The sequence below is a fragment of the Dipodomys spectabilis genome, unplaced genomic scaffold (assembly GCF_019054845.1).
Source record: "Dipodomys spectabilis isolate Male_0828 unplaced genomic scaffold, ASM1905484v1 ptg000089l, whole genome shotgun sequence".
Classification (NCBI taxonomy): Eukaryota; Metazoa; Chordata; class Mammalia; order Rodentia; family Heteromyidae; genus Dipodomys; species Dipodomys spectabilis.
In genome coordinates, this window is record NW_024870766.1 from 1894992 (window position 1) to 1907322 (window position 12331).

At 37.7% G+C, this 12331-nt stretch overlaps 1 protein-coding gene across 5 annotated transcripts in view; it reads left to right on the forward strand.

The window, feature by feature from the left end:
* Sgce (sarcoglycan epsilon) overlaps positions 1-12331 on the forward strand; it is a 76119-nt gene that overhangs the window by 32026 nt on the left and 31762 nt on the right. For all 5 annotated transcript variants that reach the window (XM_042684734.1, XM_042684738.1, XM_042684739.1 and 2 more), the window contains 2 exons: positions 574-646; positions 7154-7352. In XM_042684734.1, the coding sequence (XP_042540668.1) occupies positions 574-646; positions 7154-7352 (272 nt within the window). The remainder of the gene's footprint in view (positions 1-573; positions 647-7153; positions 7353-12331) is intronic.

Consider the following 12331-nt stretch of genomic DNA (forward strand, 5'->3'; position numbering starts at 1 on the left):
TTTGCATCTGTGTTTTTGAGCATGTGCCATGGCTTTTTAGACTGATCCTTACTGCTCTCTCCTGCTGTAAGATGTGCTCTCTACAGGATTAGTTATAACAGCTTTTGGACTAATTGGTGTGCAGTTTCATGCTAAATGCAAACAACACAGAGATGTGCTTGTTTTAAAGTGTGGTTTCCATTACAATTCTTAAACCCCATCTAAAAGCTCAATATATTGTTTAGGCTTTGTTTTTTTTTTTTTAGAATGTCATGGTAAGTAATTCATAATAGGGCCTTCATTTACTAATGATGCACCTGCACTGCTACCTGTATACTTAATGGCCTTCTATGAAAAGGTCTTTCTCCATTTAACTTTTTACTTTAGCATGTTAAATAGACATAATTGTTTGTTTTCCTATAATATTGCTAAAAGCCCTGATTTCTTATTGGCTAGAGAAGGAATATTGGGTTACGTATATCAACAAATAGTGAAAATGGAAAGAACAAGCATTTGTTTTCATTTTTCTTCTTAATGCATTTTGCTTTACAAATAACATTTCACTTCTTTAATATGATTTTCCTTTTCTAATAGATAACTGCCTACAATAGGCGCACCTTTGAGACTGCAAGGCATAATTTGATAATTAATATTATGTCCGCAGAAGGTGAGCATAGAAAATATATCGATCATTTATTTATTTATAAGAAATAAATTTCATTATGTTTTATAACTGTACAAAATATAATTGTGAATTATAAATGTTTCATATTTAATATAACTGGTAAAAATAGTAAAATGTGAAAATGAAACAATATCTAATTTGTTATAAAATCTTGTATTATGTTCTGTGAAGAACTAAGGATGAAGGGCTAACTTAACAGATGGGCCATATATTCTCAAAGCTTTGGTATTATGATCTGTGAAATGGTCCTAAGAATAATATTTTTGTCATAAGTCTGGAGGAAAGACTCGTAAGTCTCAAAATATGCTTAGCATACATCATAGGGTGTACAGTCCATAGTTACTAACTAGTTTTGTTATTTTGCTTTGAAATTTACAATGGGAGGTAGTTCAACTGTAATTTGGGGGACAGTTTTCTTCCTAAGTTAGTTATATATCAGTAATTACTATAGTCCATCAACCATTGAGAGTAACACATGCTTCAATTATACATGATTGCCTAAGGATTTTGAAGGTTAGGGTCAAACTTATAAGAATTATACTACTAGAGAGATCCATGTTATTTTGTAACTGACTAGGAAAAATGTATGCTCCTAAAAACTTTGTCATTAAGATTAATAAATCATATGTTCTAGATGCCATTTATGAAAGTGCCAGGAGAGAAACAGACAGATGATTTTTCCTCTGAAAACAGTAATATACATTTGTATTCTTTTTTTTTTTTGGTCAGTGGTGGGGCTTGAACTCTGGGCCTGAGTTGCTGTCCCTCAGCTCTTCAGCTCAAGGCTAGTGCTCTACCATTTGAGCTATAGCACCACTTCCGATTTTCTGGTGGTTTGTTGGAGATAAGAGTTTCAACGGACTTTCTTGCCTGGGCTGGGTTTGAACCTGAGGTCCTCAAATCTCAGCCTCCTGAGTAGCTAGGATTACAGACGTGAGCCACTGGTGCCAGGCTACACGTTTGTATTCTTAATGCAGGAATTCTTGCTTTGGTTCACTAGTACAACTAAAACCAAACAAACAAATATTTTACCACAACCTACTATTTTTTCAATTCATGATAACTCAATAAAGGCTGACTTTAAAAAATTGTCTTTTGAACATTCAAAAGAAAACAGTTTCTCTAAAATGCTAATACATATGTGGAAAGATTCTTGAAGACTTGAACCTTTTTAAGTGATTTTTTTTCCTCGTAGATATTTTAAGCAATATTAATTGAAGATAATAAATGTACAAATTTACAATTTAAAAATATCTTCCAATATGGAAAGCAGCTCCAAGGGCAGTTCTTTGGGCCCAGACAGAACATTGTCTGCTCTCATACTCACCAGAGCTTTTAGCAGATATTCATGTTTGTATCAGGGAGACTTTTAGTCTGGACTACAAGTGAGATTGGATGCCTGATTCCAGTCTACGCTGCCCCTGTAGAATTGGAATGCCCTTGATGAGCACAGTAAACACGTTCCCCTTTTCCTTGGCAGTTCATCACTGGAGTTACACAGATATATTCCACTGGCCTTGGGTCATTGGACCTTACTGTTTTTCTTTCAGAGGGATTCAAGGCTCTTTCAGATGTGGGAGTTCCTAAAAGCTGGGGGCAAAAAGCCTGATCTATACCCGACCTCTTCTTTCTCCAGTCTTGTCTTAAAGCTGAGTCTGCTAGAGAGGCAGCTCACAGAAGGCCTTTGAATAGGTTTTGTTATTGATGTAGGGAGCACATGATCAAGCAGATACTAATGGAAGATTGCTAAACAACTGAACGGTCAAAAGTTGGCTTTAAAGGCTATTTATCTAAATCAGAAGTTTTGAGGTTGTGTTGGTGAGGGAGAAAGTGTGGATAGATTTTGAATGCCTCTAACTTTGACTTCAGGCAGAGCTACTCCACTGCCTTTTATGTAGGGTTCAGTGACCTAAACTATTTGAAAACCAGTGAAATAAAAAGGTCACACATTTGTCCTTCTAGTCTAGACAGAATACACACACACACACACACACACACACACACACACACAAGAATGAACATCTCTGAGTATGGCCTTTACTCATGCTGTTTGTCCCAGATAGGGAAAGAAATAACAGAGTTGTAAATCAGGATAATCATGGTCAGACCGACTCCCTGCCCAGCTGTCTCCTTCTCTGAACAACCTAATGGGAAATTAGTCATGTAGACTCACACAGCATGGTGCTCAAGGAGAGCACATAAAGTGACTCTCTAAATTGAGTTTAACGCCTCTGAGGCCTGCTACCAATCTGTTGGCCTACTGTTCTCTTGGCCTCTGTGATTTCCAAATATAGCAGGCATGGGATTTCCCCAGAGTTAGAAAGCTGCTGTGATTCATTCCAGGGAGACCTGGCAGCAGCTCTTGGCCCAGTAGACAGCAGGCAGCTGCACTACCCAGCGCCTCCAAGGGGTGTGGTGGCAGGCAGCTCCCTGCTTGCCTTCATCAGTCCCAGAATGGAAGCCACAAAGCAGAGCCACATAGAGCAAAAAATGCTGCCTAACAGTTATCCAAAAAGTGGTACTCATGATAAGAGGGACAAGCTTTACAGATTTTGGAAAATTGGATGCGAAAACATAGAAGAAAATGAATGATTATAGACTTCTGACACATGCAAAATTATATTCAATGTTATTTATGAACATATTAGCATCAAAAAACTCTTCTTCATAATTTGCTTCTGCATGACTATTTCAAGGTCTAGGGGAAATGTCACATAATTAAGCTACTATTTATCTGTATAAGACAGGAAATGTATTTGTATAAACAGGAAATTTATCTTCATGAACAAGAATAAATACATCATATTTTGGAAGATTCCAGAAGGGCTATATATTAAATAAGTCCACAATATCATAAGCAAAATGCATGACAGTATAGGAGATAAGTAAAGAACTGGATTGTTAAGAATAGATAACCACACTCTAAACAACACATTGAAACCTTAGTCTAAAGCCAGAAATTCTTCTTAGATTTCACCTCTTGCGTCTGGTTTCAGTTACTATCAAAGAGGCTTCACAAAAAATGAGGCCTTTTTTTTTTTTTTTTGATGACAGCTATCAGGTGCTCATTGTATAATTTTTACTTTTCCTTTAGCAAATAGGAGTGGAAGACTTTACGGATTCATGAATTCTATTGAAATACATTGGAGGATATGCATAGTGTAATTACCACTCAAGATTTTGAATCTATACTATTCAGATTTTCTTGTCCTTTTAAAGTAATGATTCAGAAAACCAACCTTTTCATATTATTTATATATATAAGGTAACAAAAAACGAAAAAAAAAACAAAACAAAAAAAAGAAAAGAAGAAGAAGAAAAAAAAGTTCTTTGATTTTTTTTTTTTTTTTGGGAGGGGTGGAAAGAGTCCTGTATCTCCCTTTTGTCTGTAACCAGAGTCTGGTTGGAGTCTCTGGTCAGCTTGAGGTCCTGTAGCTTGATTGGTTTCTTAAGTCAGTTTGTTGGAACAGGCAGAAAAATGCTCTGCTTTACCCAAGATTTTGAGATCCCCCTCCCAGGTTAGTTTACTGGGAGGGTGGTCTGCTTTGAGAATCACAAAAGAGGGGGATGCAGTGATGAGGCTAGGTTCTGGGTAGAGTTGAGGCCTTTCAACAAACAGTAGCTTTTCCCTGGAGCTATTTTGTGAAAAAAAACTCACAGCACCCAGCCTGGAGCCATTCTCAGGGTTTCTGTTTTTCAATTGATTGTGGAGGCTGCTAGAGGGAGGGCCAGCCTCTGGCTCTGGTTACCCGGTGAGGAGAGCCACTCCAATGGCTGGCGCCTGAGCTGGGTGACTTTTCCCTGGATGGAACTGAGTCTGTGAGGTCACTTCGCCGTTAAGTTCTTGTGACCTGCTAAATGACTAGTTTTATTCCAAGGCCTGAGTTGGAGCTAGCCGCTCCTCCGAGCTTTGTCGGTATCCAAGATGGAGATCACCGGTGCTGGGGGGGGAGGGGTGGCCTTCCCTCCTCTGCTCCCTGAGAAGGAGTGAGGAAGTCGGGCTTCTACTCACGCCGAGTCTTGGATCCCGGGTCGTCTCTGGTCTGCAAAGTGTAGGATGAAGTTGTCCGCTCCTTGTCGGTTCTTGCTGGTGTTGAGTAGAATCCGCTCGCCCGCTGCGTCTGGCTCCTTCGTCCCGGACTCTCTGTGTGAGCGCTCAGGTATGGCCGCGGCTGCGGTCGCCGCTGCGACCCTGCCGCCGCAGCAGCAGCTGCTGGCAGACGCTCAGATGTGTCTGCTTGGCTTCCCCTCTCTTGACTAACTCTCTGTCCTGTGATGGCACACTTGGTGTGATTCTCTGGCTTGGGACTGTTCACTGGAACTCTGAAACTGTTTTCTATGCAAGAGCTTGTTCAGATTCCAGCTTCTCCTCCGCCATCTTCCCGGAACTCCACTTTTCATATTATTATAGCAACTAAAGTTGTAATATTTTTCAAATTTGTACTATATATTTGGAATCTGCTGAGGACTTTCTAGCCACATCCTGTGGCTTAGAGAAAAGTTATGTGAGGTAAATTCAAATTTTTGTACATTCCTTAACTTCTCTAAAGATAAGCTTCCCTAAGCCCAGTACTAAGGCTCATACCTATAATACCAGCTTCTCAGGAGGCTAAGATCCAGAGCGTGGGCAGAAAAGTTATAAGACTCCATCTCCAGTTAGACAGCAAAAAGCTAGGCTGGAGGCCCAAATGGTACATCAACGATGGAGAAAGCAAACCAAGCAAGCATTAGGCCCTGAGTTCAAATCACAGTACAACTTCCTTAACCCCCCAAAATTAAGCTTCACATCTGAAAGTGTAAAGCAAAACACAAGAAGAGACTACCCACTTCCTTGTGAGAATTCACTGTTATAATTTAGCCAATTCTCTTTGCTTGGACTGCTTTGTAGTAATTTTTAAATTAATATTTGTTATAAAAATTGTATTACATAAAAATAAAGCTAACTCTTAATCATAATGGAAAAGTCAGAATATAAGAAATATGACAGACATTGGTGGCTCACACCTGTAATCCTAACTACTCAGGAGGCTGAGATCTGAGAATTGTGGTTCAAAGCCAGCCCGGGCAGGAATGTCCTTGAGACTCTTATGTCCAATAAACCACCAGCAAACTGGAAGTAGACTGTGGTTCAAGTGGTAGAGTGCTTGCCTTGAGCTGAAGCACTGAGGGACAGCGCCCAGGCCCAAAGTTCAAGCCCCATGATGGACAAAAAAAAAGAAAAAGAAAAAAAAGATTTAAAAAAGAAATATGATTGTTGACTCAAGACCAATTGAAATATTTTTATATTTATTTGGAGCATTTTTTGTTGAGTGAATATGACACTAAATTGATTTTAAATACTAATTTTAAAATGTTTGCAGAATTTTAGTGAAATTTCAGGAGGAAAAAATTCTAAGTAAGCCTTTCTATTTTTTGTGGGTCATGAGGCTTGAACTTCCGGCCTGGGTGCTGTCCCTGTGCTCTTCAGCTCAAGGCAAGCACTCTACCACTTGAGCCACAGGGTCACTTCCAGTTTTCTAGTGGTTTATTGGAGATAAGAGTCTCATGGACTTTCCTGCCTGGGCTGGCTTTGAACTGTGATCCTCAGATCTCAGCCTCCTGAGTAGGTAGGATTACAGGCGTGAGTCACTGGTGCCTGGCTCTAAGTAAGTCTTTAACAAGCTAAGATGTAGAATTTCATGAGACTTCATAATTTTTCCTAGAGTATTTGATAATAGAAAAGTGAAAATAATAGAATTGCTCTGATTTTTAGAATTCGTTTAAGATATATAATTAGTATAATTGTAGAAAGATAAATTTTTTGTCATGTTATAAATGATATCAGTAATTATAAATTTAAAATATTTCATTTTTTTTCTTTTATGGACCAAATCCCGCAATGATCAATTACCCTGGTGAGCTTTGCATTTTTTTTATATTATAGGTAAAGTTCTATGTCTATATTATGTTTTTGGATACAGCCTCTTTTTACAGAGAAAGTCTCTGAAGCTAGTACAACGATCCCTTGGTATCTTCCAGGGATTATTCCTAGACCCCTGTGAATAATGAACTCTGAGGTTGCTCAAGTCCCTTAGACAAAATGATACAGTATTTGCATAGAACCTACACATCCTTTCATTCTTTATATCTCTCTACACTTATAATACCTAGTTCAATGTGAATACTATATAAATAGTTCTTAGGTCAAATTGTTTAGTGAATGATGACAAGAAAAATATTGTACAGTTTTTCTAAATATATTTCAACCTTTCTATATGTATCTATCTATCTATCTATCTATCTATCTACCTATCTATCTACCTACCTACCTAACTATCCATCTACAGTTTTTTTTTGTATCCAAGGACATAGAACCATGGATATGAGGACTGACAGTTTTGATATTACTTCCTATTATTAGAACAAAACTCATAAATCTCAAATTGTTCTTTTGTTTCCCTTTTAAAAGACTACTTTACTAAAGATATATACCTTTTTCTCCAAAATTAGACTTCCCATTGCCATATCAAGCAGAATTTTTTATAAAAAATATGAACGTTGAAGAAATGCTGGCCAGTGAGGTTCTGGGAGACTTTCTAGGGGCCGTAAAAAATGTGTGGCAGCCAGAACGTCTGAACGCTATAAACATCACGTCAGCCTTGGACAGGGGTGGCAGGGTGCCGCTTCCTATAAATGACATGAAGGAGGGGTAAGTACACTTTTTATTTCTTTGGCATAAATAGGGATTCTTAAGTATAGTGATCTTATCAAACTTATTACAGATAGATTGACCTTCTGCAGTTTTCTTTTTATTAAGAAATAGATGTTGTAACAATAGGAACATTAGCAATTCTCCATATTGATAAAAAGATAGTGTTAATGGATCTCTAAGTTCTGAGTCCCAGCACTCGGGAAAATCTAACTGCGGGTCAGGATCCGTATTATGTATTATAGTAGTAAGGCTTTTGTGTCTTCTGTAGAGAAGCTGATTATTTAGAACCATGAATTTCAAAGGAAATTGATGCCTGGTTATCAGCTGTAGAAGGATGTACCGACTGCTGTAACTTTATTCTAGGAAACTATTTCTTTGCCTTTGACATTCTTTCCACCATGTGTTAGTGACTGATGGCTGAAGTGCTTCTGAAACCCATTCCTGTGACACGAGAGCCTAAAGCTTGGCCTTGTCACTCACAAGTTGGGCGGCACTTAGAAAACACCAACCCTCTCTGTGTCTCAACTTCCTTTTCTGCTCCAGTGAGGATGATACACTTTCAGGGTTGTTATAATGATTAATGAGACGTGTATTGGAGAGGGATTTGTCAGGTTTCAAATCATACAGAGTATGAGCTGTATCTTCATAGAAGTCAAGAAACACTCCTAACCTGAGCAAATTGAAAACAGCAATGCCAATGTCAAGCCAGACTTTCATCTTTAATTTCTAATCTGTAGGCTGATGCAGAATTGCTTTGCCTTCAATCCTATAAAAGGACAATATGTGGAGTAAATCACATTTTTCACAGCGTGTATCCTCTCTAACTTTTCCTTCATCCTTAATCCTGGTATCACTTTCATACAGGTGATGCCTCGAATTAACTAGGATACCTGGATTAGTAAGAATTAGATTTCAGAACAGCTTTAAAGGAGAAGTTTGTTAGAAATAACAGAAAAGATCACAAATAACACAGATGAGGTCTGGGGAGTAGACTGAGGGAGCAGAGGGGAAAGCAGTGATCTGTAAAGTCCAACTTAAACATTTCAGCATTAACTTTTATCTCCTATGTTATAGCAATGGATTTTGAAGTCAGTCAGGCCCACGCGTAAGTGCTTTGAGGGAAATAGTTTATCTCTTGTCTGACTGCTGATTGGCTTTCTATCCGAAAACCTAACTCTAGCGTTAAAATTTTCACTACTAGAGTTGTAATGTGAATCTCCTTCCTTGTGAAGAATTTTAAAAAGCAGAACCATGCAACAAAGGAAATGGTAGCCTCCCCCTGGAAAAAAATTTTCCAACTATGGAGCCTTTCAACAAGTTTCTTAATGTACAGTATTCTATGAAGACTGTTAAAACACAGAAGTCGAGGAAATAGAATTATAACCATAATGAAAACTGGTAGAATTTTCTGAAGTTATACTTTGTTCAGGTCTTCATTTTTCTTCAGTCAGTAGTGTAGGCCACAGCATTAGAACTTGAACTAAATTAAATTGGTCAAATCAACTTCAAACTAAACTCTGACCAAAGAAGTATTTCCCAAGTATGTCCAGCCTGAGAATCACCAGTATAGCATTATTAAAAGTATGGATAGGTTGCTGGCCTCTGATGCCCCATAGAGATTCTAACTCTGAGCCTAGGGCTCGGCCTGAGCATGGGATGCTAAATTAAGAACAGACTTTTTTGTCCTCCAAGTACTTGTAGAGAGTTCAGTCATTAGCTGACTGACTGCCCCCAACACCTGCTTGAGGGCAGCACATGCTATTTGAATCAGTCTTGTGGCATTTATTTAGACTCTTGTCTCAGATCCCTTCCCAACTTGAAATGCTTTCCATGAGTTTTAATTTAATGTTAAGCCTTAACCTTTACAAAGTATTCATATGAGAAGTCTTTTAAAATAGTGTTTCTATAAATTGTGCCTAGTGCCAACTCTATAACCCCTATACAAGTGAAATAGGATCCTGCTTGAATTATAATTCCAGGAGAAAAGTTTGCCCCAGAGAATGGTTTTGCATGTTTTCTTTAGTTGCCGTATGAAGTCATGGTAACAAAAACTTTGTTAGCCTATTTCTTTATATTTGGACATACATCCCATGTTTACCTCATCTTTGGTGCCTTTCTCATCAATGATGTATCTTATAGTTTTAATTTACTCAGTATACTTTTTACTGTATTTTATCTTGAAAATGATCATAATATATCACTCTTTTTTAAAAATGAAATATTGAAAGCATTAAGAGGTAAGGTCAGAGATATCCAAGGAATGTAATTCCTTGATTTTCTGGTATTTTATTTAAAATACATGTATATAATTCAGACATATTAAGCATGTGAAGAATTAGTACACGAATTAAACATGTATTCTGCTTAATACTTAGCATAGGTCTTACTCCTAGATTTCCAGGGGGAGAGAAAGATGTACATGAAATTATCTACTTTTACTCATGGTAGCCACAATAAACTAATTGCAGATTTCCCCATACTTGGAATATGTAGTCTTAATAGATCGTGGATGTGTAAGAGTAGTAGATTCCTATAGTAAACTTACTGTATATTCTTCCACAGCCTAAAGAGCTAATGCCAATCACCAATAACCTATTCTTCAGCATCCCAGCTCCTCATTACATCTCTAGAACTCACTAGCAGCTTTAAAACTTTTAAATCACACAGAAAACAATTATGAAGATCTACTTCAAAGTGAAGTAGATTCTGCAAAGGAAGGCTGAACCCTCTGAAAGATTCATTTTCACTTGCCAGAATTATAACTCCAAGGCAACTGTGCTCTGAGCACACTTGATGTTGCTTTTGCTCCTGACACTGAGCCAGAAGCTAAAGACTCGTGGATGTATTTAGCCTGGGATAAAGCTGGTAGAAAGAAGAGCAGGTTCATATTTCACTTTAGGCATGTCGTAGCTGCCAACCATGGGTGAATGATGTGGTGTAAATGGTGGCTATGAGGGAATGATGGAGTGTGAGGATTAAAGAATATACTCACTTTTCATAAGAGATTGTCAAAGTAACCACTATATCCTCTTGTCTCCCGAAGGATGCTGATCCATCCTCAATCAGCAACAGAATCCTAGTTTATTCTCTAGATCATTTCACAAAATACCCCGTCTAATTAACTGTCTCATTTTTGCCCTGGATCGTAATCCTCAGGAAGAAATTCTACTGGAGGAAGGAACTGTTAGTAAATGGTTGTCAAATATTGATATGAAGACAAGGAATAGTCCTAGACCAACCTGGGTTCTGAAATTGTCCTCATAGTTAGCTAACTTACAGGATTACGTTTTTTTTTTCTTAAATATTATTCCTCCTGTGTTTTGTGCAAATATTTTTCTTTTTATAGAATAATGGCAATCTGAAATAGACCTTTTTTGAAAAAAATCTTTAAAACAAAATTTGGAAACCATGATCAGGCCATTTTTTTATGCATTTAAGTCAGTGCAACTAGATATTTTATCCTTTTTTTAAAGTTTTTGGCAGAATTGGAGTTGATCTCAAAGTCTCTCACTTTCTTGGCTCGCTTGTTCCATCAATGCTTTGTTATTTGAGCCATGCCTCCAGTCTAGTTTTTTTCTATAATTTTTCTGCCTGGGCTGTCCTCCACCTGTGATTTTCCAGATGTCAGCCTTTGAGTAGCTATGATTATAGCTATGATTATAGGTATCAACTATTGGTGCCCAGCTGCATTAAGTATTTTTATGGAAAAATATTGTGTTAGTCTTTGGAAAAATATAACGTAGCTAGGCAAGAAAATAAATGATCAAAATGAGTATTGTGAGTTTCAAATTTGAGGTATTCAGAGTACTTCTCCTTGACTTCACACCTATGGCTAGAGAAGATTCATAGAGGAAAAGAAACTTGATATATGTTATGAGTTGAAAATGTGAATATAAATTATCCTGCTGAGACAATGGGAAGGGAGAACCCTGTGGGGCAAAAAAAAAAAATCTCCGGGTATAAGAGAGCATGGTGGATGGGCTAGATATGTTGGCACATGCCTATAATCCCAGCTACTCAAGAGGTAGACCAAGGGATAGCAGGATGGAGGGTGGAGGCCAGCTAGGGAAAAAGTTAGTGAGATCTTTTCTGAAAAGGAAACGAAGAGCAAAAGAGCTAGAAGCATTGCTCAAGTTATAGAGCCAAGCATGAGACCCTATGTTCAAACCCCAATACTGATTTTTTTAAAGCATCATAGATTTGAAAACCTACTATAAAGAGTTGAGCAGGGGTTATACCATGGGGAAGAACATACAAAAGAAATTTAAAAATCACATAGTACATTAAAAACAACAGTGACAAAGAAAAAACCTCTTGTGTCCCTATCTTGGGGTTCATTTTGCTTAACATCATCTTATATGGTCATATGTACATAGCTTTTGACCTTTTCTGCTTGTCTGGTAAGATTAGCCTAGATGTATACTAGTTATTATAAATAAGGTAAACCATGGGACCTATGTTTCTCTGGGTCTGGCTTACTTCGCTTAATATATTTTTTTTCCAAATCTTTCCATTTCCTAACAAATGGGGAGGTATCATTCTTTCTGATGGAGGCATAGAATTCCAATGTAGGTAGGTGCCCTGCATCTTGTATATGTATTTTTCTATTTGGGGAGGAGACGGGAAATAACAAAATGCTGAAACAAGTATACAGGTTGACTATTGTAACAATGAGACGTACAAGACACAAGACTTTACAACTTCTGGTGGAGGGGGGAGGAGTTGGGGAGGTATGAAGGGAAGGGATAGTAGGGGAAAAACAAAGGAGGAGTAAAAATGCTCGCTAGGATATGTACTCATTACCTTACTTCCATGTAACTGTAACCACTCTACACAGTATCTTTACATTAAAAAAAAAAAAAACTAAAAAAAAGAAGTGGGCAAAGGGTTCCAGAAGTATGAGAGCTACGAAGTGGCAAAGACCAAACCAAATACATCCTTTTATACCAGAAAAAATAATGTGGATTTTATCCTGA